This window comes from Lacerta agilis, chromosome 16 (genome assembly GCF_009819535.1).
Source record: "Lacerta agilis isolate rLacAgi1 chromosome 16, rLacAgi1.pri, whole genome shotgun sequence".
NCBI lineage: Eukaryota > Metazoa > Chordata > Lepidosauria > Squamata > Lacertidae > Lacerta > Lacerta agilis.
Genome location: NC_046327.1, coordinates 26365470 through 26393374, shown reverse-complemented (window position 1 = coordinate 26393374; position 27905 = coordinate 26365470). Strand labels below are relative to the sequence as shown.

Below are 27905 nucleotides of genomic sequence, written 5' to 3'. Positions count from 1 at the left end.
GGATAAAATTAATTCTATCAATGTGGCATGAACTTTAACCTCTGCTACGTGTTTGATGGTGGAATGTTCTCCAAGCCCACTGTGTCCTGTGCACCCTTTTCTGATTCCTGAAGTCTCAGTGATACCCATACATCACAAAATGCAAACTATTCAGCAGTCTGCAACAATTTCTGATGAAGCGGAATCCCGTTTTTGTCATTAAAAGGGAACATGCTCATTTAATTAGAATGCTCAGTTGTCATACAGAAATACCACCTCCGATTCCACACAATTACCTTTGATATTTAATTGGATGCAAGCTGTGACCATGTTCTCTTACTGTGCTTACTTGAAATGGTTTTAATTTAGTGTCGTGCTTTGCAGCAGTTGGGATGAATGTGACAAGAGTGTGCCTTTGCAGCGGTGGACCAGGAAGGCTCCCTTGGCACCAACATCATCTTTCGGGCCAGGTGAAGATGTTTCACCCCTCCCAGGCATTTCTAGTGTTAAGCCCTTGCTCTGCCTCTTTCTATAATAGGGGTTTAGTGTTCATGCTTTCAAGTACTGAAGGCAGTGCAGGGAAAGGAGAAATGTTCTTATGTTTGAATCACTTTCAGTGTTAAAGAAATATTCTATGTATTGAAATTTCATTTTGTAAAGTCACTTTGAGTCTCCTCTGCCCCCCCCCTTAAAGCCAGGATAGTGGCAACCTTTGAATTTCCTGCTTCAGATACTGAAGTGTTGTGGTTTGTCTATGACTCGGTCTCCCATCTATCCACATTGCAAAAAATTAATTTCAGTTCTACCTTTCTAGAGTTTCCTTTAGAATCTGCCCACTGCTTTTACTAGTTTTTCAGCGAATCTGAATCTTCAAACAGCAGAAACATATTTTCAGAACCTCTTAAGAGGTTTGTTTTTAAATGAGAATCAACTGCATTTGCTTACCAGTTTAATGGGCCATGTAGGCATGTATCCATTAACATACCCATGCTGTGTACCTTGTATCTAAACCAGAGTAAGCTACTGCAGTTTTATCTGGCGCACATCTTCTCATATGGCATAATTCTTCTCAAATCAGAAAGAACAGAGTAGAAAATAGTAGCAAGGAATATGGCTGATTATGTTATAGAAATGTGAAATTCAACCAGGTTCACCTCTCTCCTTTCTACAAACTTCACTTGCTTTCTCATGTGCGAATATTTTCTTCATCCTCCCGCCTTTTTTTAGCCAGTGTCTCATCTAAAACTTCCTCTGAGGTTAAGTATTTAGAGAATTGTTGGATCCACCACTTCAAAAATGTAAGAAGGCAGATAAAGCAGATATGAAAGCTGTAAGAGAAGTTATAGATTAAATTCTACAAGGCCACTACCAAATAATTTATTTTCAAAATAAAAGTTGCATTGGTTTACTACTAATGATTAAAAATCTGCATCATAATGGAGATTATGCAGTCCAGGTGATAATCAATGTTCACACATCTTGTTCTTTCAAATGCAAGTGTACAAGTAGCATGAACTACAGGAGACACTGCTGATATGTCCTTCAGGTTTATTATTTCGTGGAAAAGCAGCAGCATCCTTACATCTCGCATCATCCAGAAAAGAGAGACAAGACCGTCAGATTCCTAGCTAAGTAGCATTTATGATGCTTAACTTTGTAATAGCTGTAGGGACTTGCAACAGTGCCTTGCAGAAATTTCTACAGGGAATTCTGTAACTGTGTCACCACTGAAGGTGGACTCAAAGCGTGAAGACCTTAGAACACTGTTAAACAGATACTGTATCTTTTCCTCCAAACCACTCTAACACACATAACTTAAGGAAATGCTGAGAACTTTGCAGAGATCAGATTCAAACACGGTTCAGAGATCTCTTGGGAAAATGGCATTAATTGGGGGTGGGAGAGAAACCCTTGAAATCAAGGGGGGGTGAAATCTATGCTCATATTCATAAATCAACTTTTCCACTGGACTGATGCTTAAATACACAGCACATTGCGACAAGAGTTTAGATTGCATGTGTCCTTGCAAATACCATTGTAAAAAAATAGCAGAGGTGGGAGGAAACTCCTCTCTCTGATCTCTCTGAATAGGCTGGGTCAGCTCAGCATATATGGCAAGCAGCATCTCATGAGGTTGGGAAACCAGAAAGGGCAGAGCTGCAGAGTCAGAGGTCTGGAGAAGACGGATAGGAATAATACGATCCATTTTCCTACAAAGAGAGAGCGAGAGACAAAGATGAAATGGCACAGTGAATACACAAGTATAAAACAAATCAATCTTCCTAAATCTTGCTGAATGAAGAGTTTCTCCTCATCCCATTAAAAACCTGTCTCAGAAGTGGACAATCTTCCCTTCCTTTCAAGGAACATTTTCTATAAGGGAATCTGTGGAAGTGGGCATGTCAGCCATTTGCAGGGCCACCACTCTGACTCTGAAGGTAGCCATCATCCCAAATGTTTCTCTCAAGGATCTTTAACCCACCGCCCCTGTAAAAACCTCACTAACACATACAAAGAGGGAAACCTTTTCAAAGAGTGGATCTACAGTCGTAACTTGGTTGTCAAATGCCTTGGTACTTGGATGTTTTGGCTCCCGAACGCCGCAAAACCAGAAGTGAGTGTTCAAGCTTGTGAACGTTTTTTGGAAGCTGCACGTCCAACGCAGCTTCCGATTGGCTGCAGGAAGCTCCTGCAGCCAATCGGAGGCCTGCCTTGGTTTCGAATCATTGCGGGAGTCGAATCAGACAGGTCCCACTACCCTTCTGAGAAAAACCCCGCCCCACCCTCTCACTATATATAAGGGTCTGGTGACTTCTGTTTTAGTGTATCTGAAGAAGTGTGCATGCACACGAAAGCTTATACCCAGAACAAACTTAGTTGGTCTCTAAGGTGCTACTAGGGATGCGGGTGGCGTTTGTAACAAAGGTAGTAATCTAAACGTTGAAAAAAGTAACATAAAAATTGACCTACCAAACAATACAGTGTTATGTGCTGGGGGCTGGTTTATAAATGTTTCCCACACAAACTTTATGGTAGACTTGCAAAAAATCATGAGAGGCGCCAGTAACTAGATTGTGAGTAAGGAAGCCCACAAACTTAGTTTAGGCATACTTGGAAGGAAAGAACTAGGAGATGGAACAAGTTAAAGAGTTCGGGAAATTTTTCCTCTTGGCGTACAACTTTAAGGAGTCTATTGCACAAACCAGAAGCTAGGCTTTTAGAGGACATGCGCCTTTTAACAGAAGCATGATAAGCTGCTTCATGGCTACTGGGTGCTTTTCTCCCCCCAACCCCCAGTGTACTGCAGATCATGCTCTCTTCAACAATCTTTTGAAAGTGAGGACTTAACTCAAGATGATTTAAGTACCACATATGTCAAACATTTCATGATAAGCATTCCTCTTTGTTCCATATATTAGCTGCTGCCTGTGGGCTTCTCAGAACTGCACACCAACTACAACAATATTCACTTCAGTTTTACCAAGGTAGCATGGCTAAAGCTCTTTGCGTTAGAAAAAATGCTTCAAGCCTTTCACAGATTCAGTCCAAGCCTTTTCTTGTTTCCAAAGCAATCCCCTCAGATTTATTTTAAATCAGGCAGAAGGAAAGCGCCCCCCCACCCCCGGTTTGCTGTATGCAGCTGCTTACATACAGACTAGAAACAGAAGCAAACACTCAGCAGTGCCTGAAGCCACCTACCCTAGTATCATATTCAAGAACAAATGGGGGGAAGTCAATTTGTTCGGGGGGAATGGCTGCAAACAACTGTTGGAGGCTTTCCACGTGGTGGATTTTGTCCTTTAGTCCCGAGACCGTAAAGGTTGTGAAAAACCATGTTGAAACCTAATAGACAAGAAGGGGAAATAAATGTTACCAGAAAAATTGTCAATAACTACCCAGAGTCTCAATCTTAACAATCTAGCAATTCCTTCACCATTTCAGCAGACAAAGGTAAAAGTGCATGCACAATTCAGATTGCTAGTTTAGCAATGTTAATATAGCATTCTCTAAGACTACATTTATTATTGTTGTTGTTGTTGTTTTGTTAGTAGTAGTAGTAGTAGTAGTAATTACTCACCCTTCACCCTAAGGGCAGGTACCTAAATGGCTTGGATGAGAAGTTTGAAAGAGCTAACCAATCCAAATGACAGTGGTCCTGATTCCTATCTTGCTATGTAATTAGTCAGCTCATGTTATAGAAGAAGCATGCAAAGGATTTGTACAAACCATTGTACAAACTGATTATGCCCCATATTTTGGGATCCCACACATTCACTACAACCCAAAATGTACAATTTCCCCGTTGAGTAGGGCATACTTCACCTTTGAGCGAAATGTTGGATGCACAAAGTACAGGGCCTTCAGATTTTTTTTGTACCTAGGTTAACAACAAGAGCAGTAAATGTCTTAAGTTTTTAATGAACATTTGCAGAAATCAAACAAGTTCTTAGCAATCTGCTCCATGTAAAAAAGGGCACTTGTTTTGAGCCGCAACTTATTAATGTATGTGCAGCACTGACCTGAATTGTTTCTGTGGGTAAGCTCTACAGAGACAATGAGTAGTCTCATGACAGCTGACATGCCTTTTTCATAAAGCCAAGGAAGCTTATTCTAGCAGCCCAAAGGTGCTGCGTCACACGAGTGACTGAGCATATTCTGAAACTAAGCCTCCCGTACTCATTGAACACTGTGTCTCCATGTCCACTCCCTTTTAAAATAGTTTCTTTGTGATGCTTTTTGATCCAAAAGGGAAGTAAGGAGAAAGGCTTTGGGGCAAGCAGAGTTATACTTACTTGGCATCAACAATGTCAGAGAGTTTTTTTAGAAAATCGGAATCTAGGTGATTGTAGATATTAGTGAGCGTGTGGAAATACACAATGACATATTCCTTCATTACAATGTGGTCCATTACATGAATGAAGTACAAGAGCGCCTGGAGAAAGAGAAAAGTCATAAATGTCAGATTTCAGCAGGGGACTGCAGCATCCATCCTTGCATAAGTAATACGGCTAAAAGCAGAGCAACCTTTAGGGGGATCGAGGAAAAAGTTCTTTCAAACTTTTTGAATGTGCAGTGCTTACATATGAGAACAGATTCTCTCAAGAAATAAAAAAGTGAATGCTTCACAATTAATTCTCCCCCAACAAAAGATGTCATTCCTTTCTCACCCAAAACAAGTGGTGAGCTCACAAATCCAGAGTCCTCAGTTATCATGAACAAAGTGGTAGGCTTGAACCAGAAGCTGGCTCCAACCCCCCCCCCCATTTTATTTATTTATTTATTGAATTTATATACTCCCCTATACCTGGAGGTCTCAGGGCGGTTCACAGAAAATATCACAATATACAAAATAAAAATAAAAACAATAACCCAATAACCCCCCCCCCAAAAGAGCCACATTTTAAAAGGGTATAGGATGTTGATCAGGTCAACTAAAGGTCTAGTTAAAAAGGAACATTTTGCCTGGCGCCTAAAGGTGTATAATGAAGGTGCCAGGCAAACTTCCCTGGGGAGAGCATTCCACAGATGGGGGGCCACTGCAGAGAAGGCCCGTTCTTGTGTTGCCACCCTCTGGACCTCTCAAGGAGGTGGTACAAGAAGGGCCTCAGAAGATGATTTCAGGGCCCAGGTAGGTTCATATGGAAAGAGGCAGTCCTTGAGGTATGGTGGCCGTGAGCCATTTAAGGCTTTATAGGTCAAAACCAGCACTTTGAATTGGGTCCAGAAACTAATTGGTAGCCAGTGCAGTCAGACCAGGATCGGTGTAATATGCTCAAACCATCTTGCTCCGGTGAGCAACCTGGCCGCTCAATTCTGCACTAGCTGAAATTTCCGAACAGTCTTCAGAGACAGCCCTACGTATAATGCAGGCATTGCCCATGAAGTTTACTGGCTGGTCACTACCTGTGGAGAAATGTTGTGTATATGCCTGTTTATGTCTAAAAAATCTGTCAATATACTAATGACAGCCAGTTCTATTACCCTTTCCTATCTAACTTAGGTGAAGTAGTGGAAATGCTGGTGGAATTGTACTCCCAAGTTAAAGATCAGGTCCACAGTTGGAGATGCTATTAGTCTGGCCTTATCAGATATGTTGATGTGTTTTGAATTGAAATGAATTGTCATGTGCTCTCGAAATCCTCTTGGGGGTGAAGAGCTGCATATAAATGTACAAAAGAATAAATAAATCTGTATCCAAGCAGAAATTTACTAATTAATCACTAATAATTTTTTATGTTTGTTAGGATCTCACCTTCTCCATGTCTATTAGAGTTACAGGAATATTCCTTCCGACCACTGCCATTACTGTACGACCACAGTTATCAACACCTACAAATAGAATGAACATCGGAAACTTTTAAAGGTTAATTTTAAAGCCCCCCCCCCACTTCTGCAAGCAGAAATAAAGCTCAACCTAAAATCACATGGTTTTAGCAATGAGGGAGCAATACTATTAAATTAATTATTGGCTTTAACTTCAAAGGGTACTGTTTCAAGGGCCACAGTTGTCTGGGACTGTATAAGTCATGCTCCTTGTTTCAAGCCCTTTTCAGGTCTATGGCCATCCTCTACAGGACTTATGGCTTTCTTGTATGACTTTTTGCCAATCTTTGACTAAGTCAATTTACTTATGTGTACAAAATTAAAAATAATTTTCAAAGGCTGCATTCTCCTGTACAGTGTAGCATTAAGACATGGAGACTTCCTTTTATCACATTATATCTTCATTATAATATATTCGACGAGAAAGAGTTAAGGGGCAATTAGAATTTGCGACCTTGAACTCACCAGTTTGGTATAAAGCTTTAAGGGACGCAATATCAGACAGGTCTTCCGCTCTTGCTCGACAAAGCCAGCGATTGTAACTGGAAGGCAGCCACATAAGGTTTCAGAACTTAGACTGATCTGGTTGTCATGTTTAGCAATCAAAGACCACCTCCAGAGACATATTATTAGACAAATACAGCAAACAAACCTGTCATACTTCTCACATGATGTTATACTGTGTCATAATCCAAAAGGAAAACGCAAATGGAGCAGTGTGGGATTAAGTTGGAAATAATTAAACATAAATAAGCAGCTGAGCTGCTGTCCTTCCATTAAAAAGCACAGAAGCTATGTCTAAAGCCCCCAGCACAAGAGGAAGTGTTCCTCACATGTTTCTAAATCTGCTAAAATACACACCATGCATAGTGTAGCAGCTCCTAAGTATATAGCACTGAAGCTCAAAACACAATGAATCACCAATAGGAATCGTCATCTGCAATAACATCTTACTTTCTCTGATGCTGCTTTTGCAGTGCTGCCTCCGAGAGCTGCCCTTGAAGGATAAGACGCCTCTGTTTATCAACATCTCCCTCCATGCGGGCAAAAGCATGGGAACCAATAAATGAAAAGTCTGCTTCCAGGCCTTCCTCATCAGAATTATCTGCAAAAGATGTGCAAGAACAATGAAGTAACTGTCCAAAGTAGAGCCACAATACAAGTCCAGTCCAGGAAAACAATGAGACTTATGGACAGGAGATAGAGAGAGATTATATTGTATTGCATTATGAGTTCATCAGTATCTCTTTCTGCAAAGCAGGCAGAGTGGATGAAGTGTGGCACTCAGAGTTCACCATATGGCAAGCATCAAGTATGTCAGCTAGGCGTAATTGTTCAGAGCCAAAACAGAACACTGAAAATGCGAGTGCACTTTCTTGGAGATAGGATACATTCTGTGAAGCCTTAGCCAAGCCTTAATTACAGAACTTGCATGTATATATTAAGAAAGCATAGGGAAGATGGAACCTGGAGGCAGCCCAGCACTACCTTCTGAACCCTGACATTTGGATAGGACTGGAACCATCATGACACTGTGCTCATAACCCAGAGATGGTCAATTCCCTGATCATCCACCAAAGCAATCAGGGCAGTTTCTGCTCCAAAGCCAGATTGGGATGGATATACAGGTAAATAACCTCTGCCAGGAGGTTGATGAGCCACCACCTGCACCTGGATCAGACTTAATAATGGTATATTAACAGACAGAATTTCCAGCCATGGAAATCTGATGAAGCTACTGTCATGGAAGAAGCAAGACTGCTCTTGTAAGACTTCATGAATAGCCTTTCATACACAGGTTTGTGGTGGTTTTTACTCACAAGCTTTCCAAACTGGATGAATAGATCTCTGCTATGGATGTCTATTTCACATTGCTTTTTAAAATCCACCTTCTGGTTTTTGTGTTGTTTTTAACCATTTTTAGTTGTTTCATTATTGCTTTGTACTTCACCTTGATATGCGTTTGTGTGCATGCCTAAGGTGATGTATAAGAACAATAAATTATGTATGTTCTGAAACTGCCCTCTTCCTCCTCTTCAGTGGTAACTGACTGGTGTCAGGCATATGGATCTTGATGACGGAGGAGAGATAAAGATCAACAGGAGGTCAGTCAAGCCCTGCATCTAAAACTCCAGTCTCCCACCAAAAATCCATCTCTCTTGGCAAACATGAGAGGAAAACTTGATGAGGACTCTGCCCACAGCAGTGAGGAGAGGAAATTCAGGCAAGTTGTGCCTCTGAACACTGATGGAAGGAGTCAATTTTCATGAGATGCCCTCCTCTAACAAGGAATGACTGGGTCTGCTTTTATGGGGAAATAATAAAATATTGTATTTCCAGAGGGATTCCCCTCCACGGAAGATATGAAAGCTTTAAGTGTGCTATAAACTTACACAGATCTAGAGCCACAGAAGATTTGCTCCAAGACATAAGAAGCCAAAACAGAGTCAAAGGGCAGGAGCTAATCCTATCGTTTATCAGCTTCACAGACAATTCGCTTGACCTTGTTCTCACCCATTCCAGCTACAAATGGAAAAGCAGTTATAGTTTGAATACCTATCTCTCCCAATGCCTTGAGGATAACTACATTAGCTCTGTAGAGAATGTTTATCCTAACTCTGCAGAAGACTCTCTGGGCACAACCTGCAAACTCACCCTCAGAAACACCTGGCTTTTCACTAATTCTGATCTGACGCTCTGGCACGACTGGCTCCCCTTCAGCATTGCCAATATCAACAGGAAGGAAAGGCAAGGACTTTTTCTCCTCTTCTAGAGACCTTGGGAAATACAGAGGCAGCAACTTCTTATAAGTATCCTGGAGAAAGGGAAAAGTTTGAGAATGCTTTTGAGATCTCCACTTTTCAAGGCAGGTTGAAAACAGGTCACAAAGACCATTAAATGCCCCCAGGTATTCTACTGCATGGTGAATCATGATAGCATCAAACTGACCTGTTAGTCAAGATCTACACTTCTCCCATAGGTGAAACAAAGTTGCAATGCATTTAGCAGCCCCATCACATTTCTTTCAACTTCTGACATGTGCCGAAAGGTTAGGATGCAGAGAATAAGTTTTAATACAAGTTCGATACAATAAATCTACAGTCGTACCTTGGTTGTTGAACGTATTGGTACTCGTATGTTTTGGATCTTGAACGCCGCAAACCCGGAGGCGAGTGTTCTGGTTTGCGAATTTTTTTTGGAACCTGAACATCCGACGCTGCTTCCGATTGAGTGCAGGAAGTTCCTGCAGCCAATCAGAAGCCACACTTTGGTTTTCGAACATTTTCGGAAGTCAAACGGACTTCCGGAACGGATTCCGTTTGAGAACCAAGGTACGACTGTATTCACTTATCTCCATCCTGTCCTTATGCCCTAATGCTAGGGATGGGGAACCTGTGGATTTGATGTGTGGTGGAGTCCAATAGATGGATCCCTACAAGCCTTCCATCCTTTTCTTATGTATCAACGTTTTGCGCAGGGCAGGTACCAGAATTCTGCTTCCAGTGTGCAGCAGAATACTTACTGTGGCAAGCAAAGAAATCCCACCCAGCTATGAACAGCTGTGTTGTGTTTTAGTTGCTCATAAGGGATCATCTTCAGGCCTTAACTCTTCCCCAAAGTGCTTTGGAAGCACATGCGGACCATAAGCCTTCCACCTCCCTTTCTAGCTTCAAGCTGAAGTGCAGAGCCCAGGTTTGTGTCTCTGCTTCCAAGGAACATAGAGCACCTCACAAGCACAGAATCAAAGGAAGCTCCCACTGCCATCTCCACCTTTGAGCTGGAGAGGGGTGTGTGAGTTTGTTGGCTTGGTCCCACCCTTTTGGAGCCTTGGGAATGTGCCTTTAAATGCAGAGCCAAATCAAAACCCCAGCTCTCCTGCCCATCTCCAGCACTAGAGCTGTGGCAGTGAGTATGGGATTGCCCCAAACTTCATGCTGCAATTCAGAAAAGTGGCCTTGGGGGAGGAAATGGGTCCTGGCAGCCACACAGGGTAACTTTCAATATTAGTACTTTACACAAGTAAATTGCACTTTTGGTTTACAGGTGAGATGGAGGCTATTTAGAAGAACTGTGGAATGGCAACTTTGGAGTATATTTGTCTGAAGGAATAAGAAGGTATTGAAACCAAGTTTATCGTGTACTTTTGGACTAGAAGTTAATTGAATCACTGGAGTGGAGAGCAGTAAATAGAGATCAAGGCATGAGGGTTTTGGGACTGGGTTAACTCAGCAGCACAGCAATGCCTACAGGCATAAACAGAGTACTTTACATACCTCTTCAAGTTCAGACACTGCAAATACCACTTTTTCAAGGGTTTCCCCGTGAACCTCTAAAAATCGCCGGACGGTTCCTGCAATGGGGGGGTGGGTGGGTGGGAGGAAGAGGGAGAAATCAACACACAGAGTCAGCAAAACGAGAAGAAACAGACACCCATGTTGATGGAAAATATAGGACTACCCTTTTCTATGCCATTATTTAATGTTATTAATTGATCTAATTTAATTTAATTAGTTATTTTCCCCATCCTTGTTGACCACATGTACTGTGGTAGTGTTTGGGTTTCCTGACAATAATAGCTTTGGGTTTGGGATTTCGTTTTCTCTGTCTCAATTAATGCCTTTCCCAGAAGAATGCTGTACACAGGAAAACAAGTACCTACAGCCTTTAGTGCAACTTGCGTGAAAGTCCTTTATGACTCCTTCATTTTACTTCACCACAAGGGCTTTTGTAAAATGTTAGAATTGCTTTCTCTAATTGAAAAGACAGTTGTACTTTTCACTGTAAAGACAGCTGGTTGCAACTTAGTCTAAGGGAAGTGGAGCAGGGGATGGGAGAGGGCCTTTGGAGTCAGAAGATTGCAATATAGTCCCCGCTTCAGTAATTATGCTTTGAATTGGGCTGTAGGGAGTTCAACCACACACTACCATCTTTCTCAACCTACTTCAACGTAGCACCACATCAAGACAGCTGTGCCGCCAACTGCAAATAAAGGCAGACTGCTTTGCTAGCAACAAAAAGGGGAAGTCACCTGCCTCACTGTTTTACTAGTTCCTCAAATTTTAACTTGCATATTCTTATAGTTTCTACACTATGACAACTTAATCATGGGTAGGCAAACTGAGGCCCGGGGGCCAGATCTGGCCCAATCGCCTTCTAAATCTGGCCTGCGGATGGTCTGGGAATCAGCATGTTTTTACATGAGTAGAATGTGTCCTTCTATTTAAAATGCATCTCTGCGTTATTTGTGGGGCATAAGAGTTTGTTCATTCTCTCCCCCCCCATATAGTCCAGCCCACCACAAGGTCTAAGGGACAGTGGGCCGGCCCCCTGCTGAAAAAGTTTGCTGACCCCTGACTTAAGTGAAAGCTTTGCAACACTGAAGGCCTAAAGTGGCTTGGATTAACATGTATTTTCCTATGAACCCTTTGCCACAGCCATCTAATCCCAATATTCAACTGTAATTAAGCCTAAGTAAATATAACCAAGATAATTCACAAATCCTGCTCTGTCGTTCTTAGCAAAGCACAATGCATGTAGATGAAGCTGCATATCCAGCAATGATCCTTTCAAGGCTACTTACGCAGTGCTATGTGGGTAGCATCCACTAAAGGATAACCTCGTTTCACCGTGTTTATCACACAGAATCCGACTGAGGACATCGCTTGCTCCCTGCAGCCAGAAGGATAATTAAAAGCGTGAGCATCACAAACACATCAATGCAACTGATGTCATAGCAGGATCATGTCACCTTATTCTGTATGAATAGGCTGCATTTGTTGTAGTGGTACAACAGCGGTCATTAAAATTACCAGAGCAACACCAAATTTAGAATCAAATAGTAAAAAGGACCCACAGAGATGGCTTAATCCATAATAGGTGCCCATGACTAACATGATTATGGATGTTTATACTTTTGCTTCATACTGTGGATAGATTTTGCTCTCCAAAAGCTTTTAACAGCAGGAAGAGATTCTATTGAAATTTTCACGAAACCCCCACTGCTCCTAATAGCTGTTATAACAACTCTTGACAAAGGAGCTTTACCGGTAAGTGTTTTCAGTATCATTGGGTGTTTTATGTTTGCTGGTTACTTCTTAAGACGTGGTTTTTAGATGACAAGGAAGAGCTATAGTGTAAACCATGGGTAGGCAAACTAAGGCTCGGGAACCGGATCCAGCCCGATTGCCTTCTCAATCCGGCTTGTGGACAGTCTGGGAATCAGCGTGCTTTCACATGAGTAGAATGTGTACTTTTATTTAAAATGCATCTCTGGGTTATTTGTGGGGCATAGGAATTTGTTTATTATTATTTTTTCAAAATATAGTCCGGCCCCACACAAGGTCTGAGAGACAATGGACCAGCCCCCTGCTGAAAAAGTTTGCTGATCCCTGGTGTAAACTATGCCAAAAGATGTAAAGACTGAATCACATTAAAAATGAACATGTTGATTACCGGTACTAGGGGTGTTTAGTAGTAAAATAAAAAGTATTACTGGTTATTTCTTAAAATTACCTATAGATTTTAATTTTTAAAAAACAAAAACAAAGTAACTTTTCCAAAATTTTAAGATTATGAACTTGGGAGATAACTAATCCAAAATAAACTGATGGTGGGGAATAATTTAATTTAAGTATTCTGAAGCTTAAGACTTTTGATCCCTTGGCATGAGGGACAATGCATAGTCCTGATATTTGATAGATTCTGTCTAAGTGACAGCATGAAACCAAACAAACCATTTGAAAGGAGTCCAAGAGAATCATAAATGCCGTTAATCATTCAGAAGAGCACAGTATTGCAAATTTTACTGTTTCAAAGAGCATAAACATATTATACAAAGATGATGTAGCCCTAGAGCTCACCTAGGTTTACAACTGAGGAGGCTGTAACACTGAAGGTCCCATACCTTCCAACATGTAATTTTGCACACAAACACATAGTTTTACATGTGAGACACCTAACAAACCAATAGTCTGCACAGGACAAGAAACACAGTGCTTGTGATCTTAAATTTTCAGACATTGGGCAAGACAGAAAACCACAGAGAGCTGCCACCATTCACCACCATCCCACCTCACAAACACAAAATCCACATGAAGACACCCGTAGAAGTCTGCAAAACATGTCTGGGGTTACATCAGATAGGAGATGTGTTAAGCAGCTTAGCAATGGAAAAGAGGGTTAAAAGGAAACTATAGATTTTTTAAGGAAATGATGTCTGTTTGCATCCTTAATCTAATAGTAATTCTCTGAACTGATCCTCAATTGCCATTCCCTCTGTGATTATGTTATTTATTGTTATTATGTTATTTATTTATGGACCACTTATAAACACCATCTCCTCAAAAGATTCCCTCAATGGTGTCTCCGTAAAATTTCACACATCACTTGGGAAGACAGGCGAACTAATGTCAGTGTACTGGAAGAAGAAAAGATCACCAGTGTCGAAGCGATGATTCTTCAACATCAACTTTGTCGGACTGGTCATGTTGTGCGGATGCCTGAGTATCCTCTTCCAAAGCAACTACTCTATTCCGAACTTAAAAACGGAAAGCGTAATGCTGGTGGTCAGCAAGAGAGGTTCAAACACTCTCTCAAGGCAAATCTATAAAAAAAGGGAAACACTGGCCTGCGAGTGCTCCAGTTGGAGAACAGCCTTTACCAAAGGTGCCATGGGCTTTGAAAACACTTGAACTCAGGACGCAAGGGAGAAACGTGGTAAGACCAACTCCCGCCCGGAAACCTATGTCCCCACTGTGGAAGGACGTGTGGATCCAGAATTGGCCTCCACAGTCACTTAGACTCACTGTTATAAGCCTGTTCATGGCAGACAATATTACTTGGCTACGAGTGATCGCCAAAGAAGAATTTATACTTAACAAGTGCTTTTCTAACAACAACAATACTTATATTATTTATAACCTGCCCATCAGGCTGGGTTGCTCCAGCCACTCTGGGTGGCTCTGAACCCATATAAAAACATAATACCAGGCTTTTCAATACATTCTGTTCCTTGGAATGGCGTGTAGTGCTTCTCATCATCTACCCCCATTACTAAGCAACTAATATTGGAATGTGGGAATGGAAGAATCTAAAGCACGTGGAAAATACAGTGGTACCTCAGGTTACAGACGCTTCAGGTTACAGACTCCGCTAACCCAGAAATAGTACCTTGGGATGAGAACAGAAATTGTACGGCGGCAGTGGGAGGCACCATTAGCTAAAGTGGTACCTCAGGTTAAGAACGGACCTCCGGAACTAATTAAGTTCTTAACCCAAGGTACCACTGTATATGTTTGGATGAAGAGAGTCAGGGGATTAGATGTTGATGTGTATACTTTCAGAAGCTATCCAAGATGTTAAGGTATGATAGATAACTTAAGTTTTCAAAACTTATTTCTTTGCACTAGTTACACATTCCAAACTTTTACATACACTGTTGCGCTCTCTCGCTCTCTCTGTTTCACAAGGTACTTGCCTGTCACAAGCAGACACATGCTTACTTTGCAAGTTGCAGAATGTTGCGATAGCAGCTGTACAGGGAGCTTTCTGCTGCTGTCCGGTATCGACTTTTGTATTTGGGACCCACAGTGTGAATGATGAATCGGGCAGCTAGATTAAATCCTTTTGTCAGCTTTGCTTCTCCTGTCCGGCAGCCTATAGGAGAACAAAACAAAGCAGGATGAGCTAAGTAATATTGAAACAACTGAAATGTAAGGATTCTAGGCTTAGCACAGAGATCCTCTTTTATGGATGGATTTGGGAACACACAACAGCTCCCCATATTATATCCAAGCTTCCTGCCAAACCTAGGTAAGAGTAAAAAGCAGCTTGCACAGCTGTGTAGTGGGGGACAGAGAGGTCTCAGTTAGACATATAGATAAACCATGGTTTACTGAGAGAACAAGCCGGTGCAAGCCTTGGGTTCACACAACCCTACACCGGTGCAGGTAGAGAGGGAGTCGGAAGAGGAATCTGGAAGCTTTTACTTCCATTTTTAGTTTTAACTACCTGCAGCTTAAAGGTAAAGGGACCCCTGACCGTTAGGTCCAGTCGCATACGACTCTGGGGTTGCAGCGCTCATCTCGCTTTATTGGCCGAGGGAGCCGGCATACAGCTTCTGGGTCATGTGGCCAGCATGACTAAGCCGATTCTGGCGAACCAGAGCAACGCACGGAAACGGCGTTTATCTTCCCACCGGAGCAGTACCTATTTATCTACTTGCACTTTACGTGCTTTCAAACTGCTAGGTTGGCAGGAGCAGGGACCGAGCAACGGGAGCTCACCCTGTCGCAGGGATTCGAACCGCCGACCTCCTTATTGGCAAGCCCTAGGCTCTGTGGTTTAACCCACAGCGCCACCCACGTCTTAGTTTTGTCCAAATCTGACAGACCATTTTTATAAGCAATGGCCTGAAGCTGACCTGTTCTAGTAAATCACAACAAGTGTTGCAATATTTTATAAAGATCTGCCGTGAATGTTTTACATGATTTATTCATATCATCACCTATTCATTCTTGCATCACTAATGGTCATTTTAAGGAAATTTATTACCTTGCTTATTTTATGAGGAAGTTCAGCTGTAAAATTTGTAATTTGAAGAGGGGGTGGGGGAAGAAGGAGGAGGAGAGAGACATACTTTGAATTCAGAAGCTATTCTTTAAATCAGATATTGTTGTAGGGGAAGAGTTTGGTTAGCCCCGTAAAATGGTACAGTAGTACACAAAATGAACACAACAGTCAATGATACAATTTATTTATAATTTACTCATGTTGTGGCTTTCTATATGTAAACTCTTGGTATAGAATTGGGCTACAAGTTTAATTCTTCCTCAGATATGTATTTTTTGTAACCTGAAACATTTATCAATGACCAAATTCTCTGTTCAAAAAACCATCCCTCCAAATATTTACTTCCATTACACCCAATTGTGTTTTTATTAAATTAATTAGAAAGCTCGGTAAGAGGGCTCAGAATTAATTTCATATTTGTTGACAGTTGAAATAATTTTATACACAGCAAAGACAGCTTCATCCATCAAAGACCGGTATAATGAAGTAAGCAAATATGCATCAGTGACAAAATTAACTTAACATATCAGATTTAAAGAACAAAGTTAGAGACAATATACCTTTTTTGGTCAGCTGGAATAAATGGGTCCATCACTATAGGAGTTATGGGTTAATTCCTGGTACAGCATACGATTGCGCAACGTTTTGAATTGCTTTTACTCTTGGTTACTTTGTAGAGTTCTGTTTATCAGCTTCTAATTTTATTGTATTGTTACTTTTTATCAGCTTTGTAGCTGATAAATTGAATTGTTACAATATAAGATGAATATATGAAGAATTAATGTTAAAATATGCCAAATGTTTGTTTAATTACAGCATAGTTTGTTCATGGATTTTTTTTTATTGTGAAATGAACTTTTAAAACCAAAGTGCAGTCTCCTTTTTGGTTCAAGCTGAACGTTTTGAAGTCAATCGGATTAACTTTACTATACTTACCTTTGAGCTTCTGTAGCTCAGCCCTCAGGTCAGGACCCGCATGTGTGCAGATACTTTCAGAAACTGGGTTCTTGTCTGTGAGAGACTCATTGCTGGTGTTCACTATGGCTGTGCAGTTCAGCAATGCTACATCCCCCCTCCTGAGGAAAAATCACCACCATTCAGCAGGCGGCACGGAAGAAAATAGAAGCACAAAGCACAACACACACACAGGAAGCTCCTCAGAGCTGTTACATGATTATTGCTTCAAGGCTATAAAAGAGGGAGTTCCCAGCGTGCACAGCAGGAGGATGGCGGACCGTAACATCTCTGCTATCTATCACGAGTTAATTTGGCGGCTGCGATGGGAGTAAGCAGCCTCCCGACCTCCCCGGGATGACGGGGAGGGCTGCCTTGCCCGCGGTACCCTTTAACCCACTTTGGATCCTTTGCTTAGGATATTTTTTTTTAAATATTAAACCCCCTCCCTATGAATATCAGCCAAAGATTAAACCAAAAAAATCATTGAGACACATAATGCCTAAGCATTTTATGTTAACAAAGACAATTATTTCAAAATCATGATGTGCAAGCTTACCATAATATTATTTTTGCACTGATATCTTTCCTATATGGGAAGGGCGAGCAAGCATCAACTTGAGTCTTTTCTACTGGAATTGGAGAGTTCAACTGATCTGCCACATAAAGATCAGTCCAGCCTTGCAAACCATCAATATCCACAAAATTGGAAGGAGCCCCCAAAGGATCCATGGAAGGGATTGGGAATTAGTTCAGTTTACTTCATAAGCACTCTACACTCCTACTGAAGTCTTGCTGGTATTCTGGACACACCACAATCAAGACACTCGGGCTCTTTGTTAAAAACGGAGATGAAAGTTCCTGTGGAAAAGCACATCAGTAAATCATTGTGCTGTGTGAGCTTGAAAAAAACAGATGTGTGTGTGTTTTGACAAAAGATTCCTTCATAACAAAATAGTAAGAACCCAAAGGGCACATCCTTAGAGAAACACTCATTCAGGGATGTGCAGTTTTCCTCCCAAATGATGCCTTTTCAGGAATACTATTTATTCCTAGACTAGTCTCCAAGAAGCCATTTAGGTGTTGCTCTCAAAGAAGCAGAAAATGTAGTCCAGAAGCAGGTTTGCCACTTCAGATTGCAGGCAAGAGCTTGCATGATAGAATGCTCCTTTATATGATTTGTTTTATGTGCACTTACAACACTTACATGTCAGAGAAATGGGTTCTGTCCTAGTTTTCTCCCAATATGAATATGCTAGTATTCTTTGTGTAGATTTACATGCTCGATTATTTCTCTTTTATCAAAGAGAAACTTCAAATAGTGATGCCAACAGGGCCAGGAAATGCAGGAGGACAACAATAAGGCCACACAGAGCTGGGACATAAACAAGGTTTAAATAATAATAATAATACTCATTCAGAACGAGGATAGCACATTTTCTTCCCCCTTAGGTTCTCTCCATGGCCATGTAAGAGCAGTGTTTTTCAACCTTTTTTGGGCAAAGGCACACTTGTTTTATGAAAAAAAATCACAAGGCACACCACCATTAGAAAATGTTAAAAAAATTAACTCTGTGCCTATATTGACTATATATAAAGTAATTTCTCAATTTTTCCCACGGCACACCAGGCAACATCTCGCAGCACACTAGTGTGCCGTGGAACAGTGGTTGAAAAACACTGTGTAAGAGGATAACAAATGTCATTTGTTTTTGACCTTGTTTTCATTATATATCATGTGTTTCCATTTTGTATTTTTACACTGTGAACTGGCCCCGAGATCTTCAGGTGAAGGGCTGTATACAAACCTGATAAAACAAAATAATAAATAAATTCACCGGGCATGGCGCATCTAGCCCACAAAAGTTTATGCTCTGGATCAGGAAAAAGCCTTTTTTGCAGAGAGAAGAACTAGAAGTTACCCCCAAAACTTGCAGAAAGAAGAGACCTGTTATTACCCAGCATGTTGCTTACACTTGAGAAGTTTCCCTTCCTTTCTGAGGAATGAAAAGACAGGCAAGTAAGGAAGTAAGTATTATTGGTTTGGTTTGTTCCTGTTCTCATTATGTACTTTGTCTATTTTGTGTATTTAATGCTGTGGACTGGCCACCTTCGGGTGAAGGGTGGCATACAAATTTAATAAATAATTGAAACACACTTGGTTTGCTTATTAAATCTGCCTACTGCCCTTTATCTGTAGATCTCAGGGTGGCTCACAACACGGGTGTAGCCAGGGGGTGCAGCTGCCCCCCCAATCAAGTAAGCAAATAAAAATAAATAACTGACAAATTGCGTTGCAGATAACTCAGTTCTGCCCCAACATAAATCCTGCCCCCCCCCAAAAAAATACTGCCTATGCCCATGGCTCACAGCAACAATTCTTTTTAATGTTTGATGTTTTAGTATGCTTTTATATATGCTGTAAGCTGCCCAGAGTGGCTGGGGAAACCTAGTCAGATGAGCGGGGAATAAATGAAATGATGATGATGATGTTGTTGTGAACCGCCCTGAAACCTACAATGAAGGACAGTATACAAATTTGATAAACGAAACACACTGGGGTGTGTGTTATTGGGTTGTTGTTTTTATTTTGATTATATATATTGTGGTTTTTATGTTGATCTTTTCCGTGAACCGCCCTGAAACCTCCAGGTATAGGGTGGTATATAAATTCAATAAATCATCATCATCATCATCAGGGCTGGATATAGGTTTGAAGGTAATGGGGCCCTACTGGAGGTAATGGGGCCCTTTATATGACCAGCTGTCCTTTGTGAACAACAAATTGTCGCTGTTTTTTTGCGTTGAATATATGCTATATGGTAATTTGTGGACCTAATAGGTATCTAAAGCCATTTGCACATGACAGAATATGCATTTTATCCAGGTACGATAATTGATATAGAAATGAGCAAACCAGTGATATTTTAGGGAGCAGGGGAGCAGGCGGGGCCCATTACTTACATCATAGGAGCCTACACAACACATAACACTGTTGTTTTATTTTATTTGCTTTTTATCTTATATTTTGGAAATGTACATCCAGTTGTTTTTTTCCTTAATTTTTTGGGGGGCACCCAAGAGAGTGGGCCCCTAAGCTATAGCTTGTTTAGCTTATACATAATCCCGCACTGAATTGCTGCCCTTCATTTGTAGATCTCAGGACAGTTCACAACACCATTAACAACAACAACAATAAAAACAACTTTCTCTGTTTATGTTGTGAACCGCCCTGAGACCTGCGGATGAAGGGCGGTATGCAAATTTAATAAATTACAACGATGGTGGTGGTGATGATAATGAGTAGTAAAGCAGCGCGAGGCGGGCCCGGCGCCGGAAAGGGAACTCGGAAGACCCCCCCCCCCGTTGGGTTCTTGAGGTAACTGAGGGGGCTGAAGCGGCGGCGGCGCATGAGGGGCGCGTGAGGGGAGAAGAAGAGGAGCCGTTAGGAAGCCCAGCGGGAGGCGGTGGGGGAGGGAAGAGGAGGGGACACGACGCGCGGCGGCGGCGCTCACTGACTGACTGAGGGAGGAAGGCGGCCGCGGGGGACACTCACCGTCGCTGCTGCTGCTGCTGCTTCCGCCACCCGTTAAGGCCCGGCACCGCTCGGAGACCTCCTCTCCCTCACGCGACGGGGGAGACCAGCGCAGCCCCGAACGAAACAAAAGCTTCCTCCTCCTCCTCCTCCTTCCGGTGAACGCCCCGATCCTGCCCAAGCGCCACCTAGTCGCTCTTTTGCCTCCCGCCTCCAAGCCCTCCTTCGCCCTTAGAGGAGGGAGGAGGGAAGGAAGGAAGGTTGCATGCCACATGGACGGGAGTGAGGTGGGGAACAAACCACGCTGAAGCGACCGGCGGCGCTGAACCGAAGGGTCGCCCCGGGGTCATCTATTCTGACCCGCTGCAATGCGGGGATCTCTCTCTACCCAGCGTGGGGAAAGCAGCCCCCGGGACGTTTTGTTTTCAAGCAGTGCGAGCCAGAAACCCCTTTTGAGTGCTCAATATTCAGTGTCGGTTTCGAATTCAGTGAACAAACGTGGGGGGCGGGGGCGGTATGAGTTTGATTTGTGTGCTCCCTTCAAGAAGGACTTTCTTTTACACGCCCTGAATTCTCGCTCCTGCTCTCCCCCACCCACCACTACGTGGAAAGGGAGCATCAAAGACAGGGCTCCTCTCGGACTTGCCTAATTTGTGCCTTAAAAAAAAAAAGCTCTGCCGATGCCACGGCATAATTGCACGCTGGAGGACCAGGTGCAGGTTGGCCCACACAACAGCCTTGCAAGGCAGTCCCGTTGCGGGTTAGATGAAACTCGGTCCAGCCAAGCTGCCCCCCCCCCAGAGCCCAAATCCCGTTGCACACAGCAGGCTGGTGGAAGACATCTCAAGGCAGCTAGAAGCGCCCCCCCCCCACTGACTTATATTGACTGAGTTTCTAGTACAGTACTGTACTACCCTAGGACTCTGAAAAGGCTCCTGTTTTGAACCCGGAAGCTGCCCACGCAGGCAACGACATCAGTGTGTCTCTATACTTTTTAAAATTCTTATCTCTTCGTAGTTTTGAGCGGCTTCCTTTTCCGGTGACGCTTCGCGGCTCCCCTTTCCTTCCCCGTTCCCTCAGATGTTCAGTCACTCCCGGAGCCTGAGCTCCGCGGTGATGAGCACGTGCTGCGCAGAAGCTTGGGGAAAATAAATTTGCAGCTGACGGTGGGTACAGCGAGCGGGCGGGGAAGCGGTTAGGGCTGTTGAACTCGCCGAGGAAGCGCAGAAAGAGTGTCTCTGACCCAGTGCAGAGTGCCTTTCTCTCGTTTCCCGCGTATAGGGCATATCCGCGTGGACGGTAGAGCTCGGGGTGCTTTAGTTGTCACCCTCGCCGTCGGGTCTTCTCTTTGCGTGTTTCCTGAGAGAAATTCCAACTCGTGGGTATAGGTAGTCCGTATTGGCGGCAGATGCCTGTGCCTGAATTGGGGTCCGTGCATTGGAATACGTCTGCGGGCAGTCACGCTGAATATGGATGCTGCAGGAATAAGACCTGACAGCGAGGATGGGGCTGAAAGTGTGGCCCTGTTCCACCATCAGTACAGATGCATGCATGCAAGTAGCATGTGAACAGGGCTACTGGCTCTCCAGGTCACATACTTAGAGTAAGGTGTTGCTAATTGACACCGTTTACCTGCCTGATTTGGATTTAATTGGGTTCTTGTGTTGCAGTGGGTTGGGCTAGATCAGGGGTCTGCAACCTTTAAGACCAAAAGAGCCACTTGGACCCGTTTCCGAAGGGGAAAAAAAACTGGGAGCCGCAAAACCATTGCGACATTTAAAACAAATATAACACTGCATTTTATTTTTAAAAATCTGATTTAAATTTAAAAAAATCCGATTTAAATAAAAAAATCCGATTTAAATAAAAAAAATCCTTATTTATTTATTTATTTATTTATTTAAATCATTCATTTTTATCCACCCTGGGGACCACTACCAGGTCACAACCTGATCCAAGGTGGGTTGCAACAGCATACAAATATTTGATTTGTTGTTTTTTTAAAAAAAAAATGAGTCCTCAACTGCACACTTGTGTTAAATGTTTGTCCCATGTCTTATTGAAGACTGCTGGCTTTTACAATAATCTTAGTGTCTTTTACCCTTAATATTCCAGACCAGAGGCTATGTTCACCTCTTCCAACCTCCTCTCTTGCTAAATAAAGCACAGAATTGCACCAGAGAAGCCTGTGATGTTTGTGCTGACTTGCATACAGGTGGCTGTAGTAGTTCGTAGTGTTCAAACCTTTTTAGGGGAGTTCCCTGCCCCCTTAATGACAATGGCGATAGATTTTGCACATGAACACAGATCCAAGTTAGGACTCCTCTCTTCCACGCCAACAGGTGCTTTGTCAAGGCTCCCCTAACACACACTCAGGACAGAGGAAAACTGCAAAACGTCCCGGCCTTGCTCCGGGGCGGAGAGAGACGCGCGCCCGCGAGAGCGCGGTCTGAGGCTGCGAGCGGAACCAGGAGCGAAGGAGGCAGCGGCAGGGAAACAGGCGCCGCTTCCTCAACCATTTTTAAAAAGAGGGCTTCCCCCCTTGCCCGCCGCCCCTGGCCCAGCCCGCAGCTGCCTACCTCGTAATCGCCTCGACGCAGCAGCCAGCAGCCTTCCGAGAGGAACTGCGGCCAGCCCTCCCCCGCGGTCCCACGACCCAGCCGAAGAGTCCTGGCCTCCAGTGCCCGTGCGGGGACGCGTCTGAAGGCCCCCTTCCTGCCCCCATCCCGTCCCGCCTCCCAGCTGCCTCTGGATGCCGCGGGGTCCCACATACCCGCCGACCCCGGAGCTCCCCTGTCCGCCCCTAGGCCACCTCCCACGCTAGGAAGACTCCCGGAGCTGGGCAGGGTTGGTCCCGCCAGGCAGGCTCGGGGGCGGCCTCTCCCATGGGCGCCTGCTTCGGAGGCGGAGGCGGGGTCTTCAAAGTTCCCCCTCCCGCTCGCCTAGCTCCATCTCTTCCCGAAGGAGCGTGCGCGCCTCAGGCGCGCTCCCCGCCAGAGCCCTCGGCTGAGCTGCACCACCTCTACTGCGTCCCCACCGCCTCAGAGCCCTGCTGTTCAAGGCCAGGTGATCCTGGGTATGCCCCTGAGCAGTGCCCTCAGCCTCCGGAGGGCGGGCCGCCGGCCAGCTGGAGGGCGGTCGCTGCCAGCTGGAGAAGTGGGCAGGCGTATCCGCCCCGGAGCACCGGAGCCGCGGCAGCCATGTAAAAGAGCCGCATGCGGCTCCGGAGCCGCAGGTTGCTGACCCCCGGGCTAGATGAATACTATGATTCCGTGATTTTTAAATCATAGAATTGTAGAGCTGGGAGGGACTCTGAGGGTCATCTAGTCCAACCCCCAGCAATGCAGGCATATTTTACTCAACGTAGGGCTCAGACCCATGACCCTGAAATTAAAGAGTCCCACGCTCTACCAACTGAGCTATTATTTGGCAGTGTCCCGGGAAAATGAAATTGTTTAGTTCCAATGGACCTGGACTGTATGCGTAGATAACATTTGCTCAGATGTATCCTAAAGGTACTGCTAGAAGTATATGTACAAGTAATCCATTATAAACAGCAGGAAATGCTGCAAATACCATGGAAAGTAATGTTTTATGGTAATTCTTAAGAGGTGGAAGGAAAACAACCATTGCCTAAGAGTATTGCCAATACTCATTTTCTGCATTTCTGCTTCAGAATTAACATTTGACTCATCCCCTTCTTGTCCAGACTGGATTCTGCAAAGACCTGCGAACCTCTGCAATGGGGCTTACCAAGCAATATCTGCGTTACACAGGCACTGCCCTTTTTGGAGTGGTTGCCAGCCAAAAAGGCAATATTGTCTATGTGACACTGCGGGGCGAAAAAGGTCGTTATGTAGCAGTGCCAGCCTGTGAGCATGTTTTCATCTGGGATACTCGGAAAGGAGAGAAGGTGAGCAACTTGCTTAGCATTTGAAACGGATGTGCAATAATCCAAGGTGTCCTGTTTCTTGCATTTCATGTATAAGAATGTATTTTTGTTTGCTATGGTCACACAGAGCTGTGATGGTGTCTGCTGATGGCACGGTGTAAGGCGGCTCTTTTGGCATTTTTCTATTGCCATTCCCTACACTTGATAGAACTCCTCTTATCCATATTGCATAGAAATACTTGAATTTAGCCATAAGAGTTGATATTATAGCAGTGCATTTTAGAGCACTTTCAGTGGTAATCTTTTTCTTGCTAGCAGTTTCTGCCGTTTTATTTATCTGCTGTATACTAATACAGAATGTATTTCTCTTAGTGTTGATTATATAGTCAAAATAGCAGAAACATCGATTTTTAATAAGGTATTAGCAGACTTGGAGGAACCCCTGCACTTTAAATTGCTCTGAGTATATGATGGTTTACAGTAGTTAATAAATCTGTGTTATGAGCCCTAAGGCTTGCAGTATATATTTAATTAAAAGATGTGCCCTTCCAGCCTTTTCTAGGTGAGCATGGCTGTGCCACACCCTATGACAATGGTCTCTTGTATTTCACCTTGCAGGTTCTCATCCTTCAGGGCCAAAAGCAGGTGGTTACTGCTCTTTGCCCATCCCCAGATGGTCTTCACTTGGCTGTTGGATATGAGGATGGATCAATCCATGTATTCAGTCTCCTAAGTGGTGAAGGAAATATTACTTTCAATGGTCATAAGGCTGCTGTTACTGCCTTGAAGTATGATGAGCTGGGAGGAAGACTGGCTTCAGGATCAAAGGTTAGAAATTCTTTGGATAACTGGTGGGTAATAGATGTAACTAAAGTTTGTCAACTGATTGTTGATAATGCAGTTCAAATTTAGGTACGTGGCATGTAGTGGATGAGGTCTGGTGTGTTGGTTGAACATAACATCCCTGAAGCTTCAGAACATCATTGTCATAATTGATAATTTCTGTTTCATTGTAAATTGTTTTGAGGGCCATGAAAAGGTGATACAATGAAGAAAGAAGGCCATAAAAATATCAAGTATCTAGCCTGTTAATATTTTTGTGTCTGGCTATTGAGAGCCAGTGTGGTGTAGTGGTTAAGAGCGGTAGACTCGTAATCTGGGGAACCGGGTTTGCGTCTCTGCTCCTCCACATGCAGCTGCTGGGTGACCTTGGGCTAGTCACACTTCTCTGAAGTCTCTCAGCCCCACTCACCTCACAGAGTGTTTGTTGTGGGGGACGAAGGGAAAGGAGAATGTTAGTCGCTTTGAGAGACTCCTTTGGGTAGTGATAAAGTGGGATATCAATTCCAAACTCTTCTTCTTCTTTTAAAAATGTGAGGACAAGGGTGAGGTAATACAGTGAGGTTAATTGTAGGTTGGTATTTGCTTGTTTTTTTATACCTTGAATCCTTTGCTCAGTTTGGTTTATAATGAGCATGGCTAAGGCAGTAGCATATGTTCATTCTCAGTTTCCTTCTACTTCTAGGACACAGATGTCATCATTTGGGATGTGATCAATGAGAGTGGTTTGTACCGGCTGAAGGGCCACAAAGATGCCGTTACACAAGTGGTCCTTTTGAAGGAGAAGAATATCCTGGTTTCCAGGTAAAGGTGCTCAGATAAGAATACATCAGGCAAACCTGCTAATATATGTTCTGAAGGGATAGTTAAAATTCAGAGGGGTTGTGTTTCAGATGGGAATCATAGAATTCTAGGGTCATCTAGTCCAACCCCCTGCAATGCAGGAGTCTTAATTAAAGCATCTAGGACAGATGGCCATCCAACTTCTGCTTTAAAACTCCCAATGAAGGAATTGTGTGCTTCATCAAAGTTAAGCTGTACATGGCCCTGTTTTCTAGTTTTTCCACTTTGTAATGCATGTTTATGCTGACCTTTGAAACTCTAAGTTCCCACACTGTGACTGATACTCTGTACACATATGGTAGCCACGACAGAACAGAGATGCTTGACCCAGAGTGTTTAATATTAACCTAAAAGTTTAAGCAGGGTGAAACTGTTGCCATTCATTGTCTATCTTTTTTTTTTTTTGACAGTGGAAAAGACACCCTGGTGAAATGGTGGGACCTGGATACACAGCACTGCTTCAAAACATTGGTTGGGCACCGTACTGAGGTAAATAGGATGCAGGAGTTCATATAACAAGATTATGCAGAAAAAGTCATGACTGTTGTTTCCCTGTTTCTCTATCTTTGGTTTTTACGCAAGGTAGGCTAAGAAGTTGTGTGCATGTTTAATTCAGAAGTCAGCCTCATTGAGCTTACTTTCCAAGTAACTGCGGAATTTATTCCTAACTAAATGTGTACTTATGAGCATATCCTTAATTCATCTGAGAGATGCATCATATAACAACAACAACAACAACAATTTATTATTTGTACCCCGCCCATCCGGCTGGGTTTCCCCAGCCACTCTGGGTGGCTTCCAACAAAGATTAAAATACATTAAAATGTCACACATTAAAAACTTCCTTAAACAGGGCTGCCTTCATATGTTTTCTAAATGTCAGGTAGTTGTTTATCTCTTTGACATCTGATGGGAGGGTGTTCCACAGGGCGGGCGCCACTACCAAGAAGGCCCTCTGCCTGGTTCCCTGTAGCTTTGCTTCTCACAGTGAGGGAACCACCAGAAGGCCCTTGGTGCTGGATCTCAGTGTCCGGGCTGAATGATGGGGGTGGAGACGCACCTTCAGATATACTGGGCCGAGGCCGTTTAGGGCTTTAAAGGTCAGCACCAACATTTTGAATTGTGCTGAGAAACGTACTGGGAACCAATGTAGGTCTTTCAGGACCGGTGTTATATGGTCTCAGCGGCCGCTCCCAGTCACCAGTCTAGCTGCCGCATTCTGGATCATAAGACTTTCTGAAACACTGTCAGTAGGAAGAATACCACCTTTGAATTGAATTTACATATCTTGATAAACTAGCTCCCCTTGTAGTTAATTTGCTTCTATTGTTAATTCATCTTTGAGGGGAAGTATTGCATTTATCGTATGTGTGATAAAATCAATGATAAATAAAAAGGCAAGTATGGCAATCTCAGGATCCACACAGTTTTATCCTTTCCCTCCCCCAGTTTCATTTAAAATGTGTAGTTTTAAAATATGTATCCTAGTGGTCCGGTCTACAAATTTTGTTGTGCAAATGTTTCATTTTGTTTCTCTGACATAAAGGAAAGCATGCTGTTGCAATAGTCAGTGAACCAGAAAGTGTAGTAGGATGTTGGAAGGGGGTGTTATTGGGTTGTTGTTTTTATTTTGATTATGTGTTTTGTGTTCTGGTTTTGTTCTGTGAGCTGCCTTAGACTTCCGGGTACTGTATTTTCAATAAATAAATAAATGTTCCAACCAATTTTACAGGTTGGAACCTGTAAAATGGCTCCTACCTGTGATGGTGTGTGCTTTAAGATATTTTCATTTAGTATCTCTTAGGTAAAGCAGTACTAATTAATCTGTCCTCCTTTAGCAAGGGGACAGTATCTCTTGTGTGGCTGTCTTCCTCTTTCTCCAGTAGAAAGGGCCAATTCAAATTATGCTTCCACAGACCCCCCCCCCCTGCCAAAGTGGAAGGAGTCCTTACCAGAGCTGTCAACCTT

General features: G+C 43.2%; 2 protein-coding genes across 3 annotated transcripts in view; one reads left to right on the top strand and one right to left on the bottom strand.

Annotated features, from left to right (window-relative positions):
- Nucleotides 1–1340: 1340 nt before the first annotated feature.
- Nucleotides 1341–20487, bottom strand: GDAP2 (ganglioside induced differentiation associated protein 2). Of its 2 annotated transcripts, XM_033173158.1 has the most exons (14): nt 20384–20487; nt 17387–17688; nt 16810–16949; nt 14805–14958; nt 11885–11973; nt 10578–10654; nt 8959–9118; nt 7258–7408; nt 6769–6845; nt 6233–6309; nt 4773–4912; nt 4303–4357; nt 3679–3822; nt 1341–2189 (listed from the first exon to the last, which is right to left on the bottom strand). In XM_033173158.1, the coding sequence occupies exons 2-14, from the start codon at nt 17557–17559 to the stop codon at nt 2145–2147; spliced, it is 1482 nt and encodes a 493-aa protein (XP_033029049.1). In that variant the 5' UTR covers nt 17560–17688; nt 20384–20487; the 3' UTR covers nt 1341–2144. The 2 variants fall into 2 exon arrangements, with proteins under 2 accessions (XP_033029049.1, XP_033029050.1); XM_033173159.1 differs by lacking the exons at nt 16810–16949; nt 17387–17688; nt 20384–20487 and having other exon boundaries at nt 14780–14891.
- A 964-nt stretch (nt 20488–21451) lies between these two features.
- WDR3 (WD repeat domain 3) overlaps nt 21452–27905 on the top strand; it is a 28118-nt gene continuing 21664 nt past the window's right edge. Inside the window, exons 1-5 of the mRNA XM_033173939.1 lie at nt 21452–21528; nt 24072–24275; nt 24873–25082; nt 25780–25898; nt 26348–26426. Coding sequence (XP_033029830.1) covers nt 24105–24275; nt 24873–25082; nt 25780–25898; nt 26348–26426 — 579 coding nt within the window. The 5' untranslated portion in view covers nt 21452–21528; nt 24072–24104. The remainder of the gene's footprint in view (nt 21529–24071; nt 24276–24872; nt 25083–25779; nt 25899–26347; nt 26427–27905) is intronic.

Coding starts and splice junctions, on each gene's coding strand:
- GDAP2 (XM_033173158.1), bottom strand. CDS start 17,559: ATGGATCCTTTGGGGGCTCCTTCCAATTTTGTGGATATTGATGGTTTG. Junction 11,974..14,804: donor AACATTCTGCAACTTGCAAA/GTAAGCATGTGT, acceptor TTCTGGCTGCAG/GGAGCAAGCGATGTCCTCAG. Junction 6,310..6,768: donor TAAAGCTTTATACCAAACTG/GTGAGTTCAAGG, acceptor TTCTATTTGTAG/GTGTTGATAACTGTGGTCGT.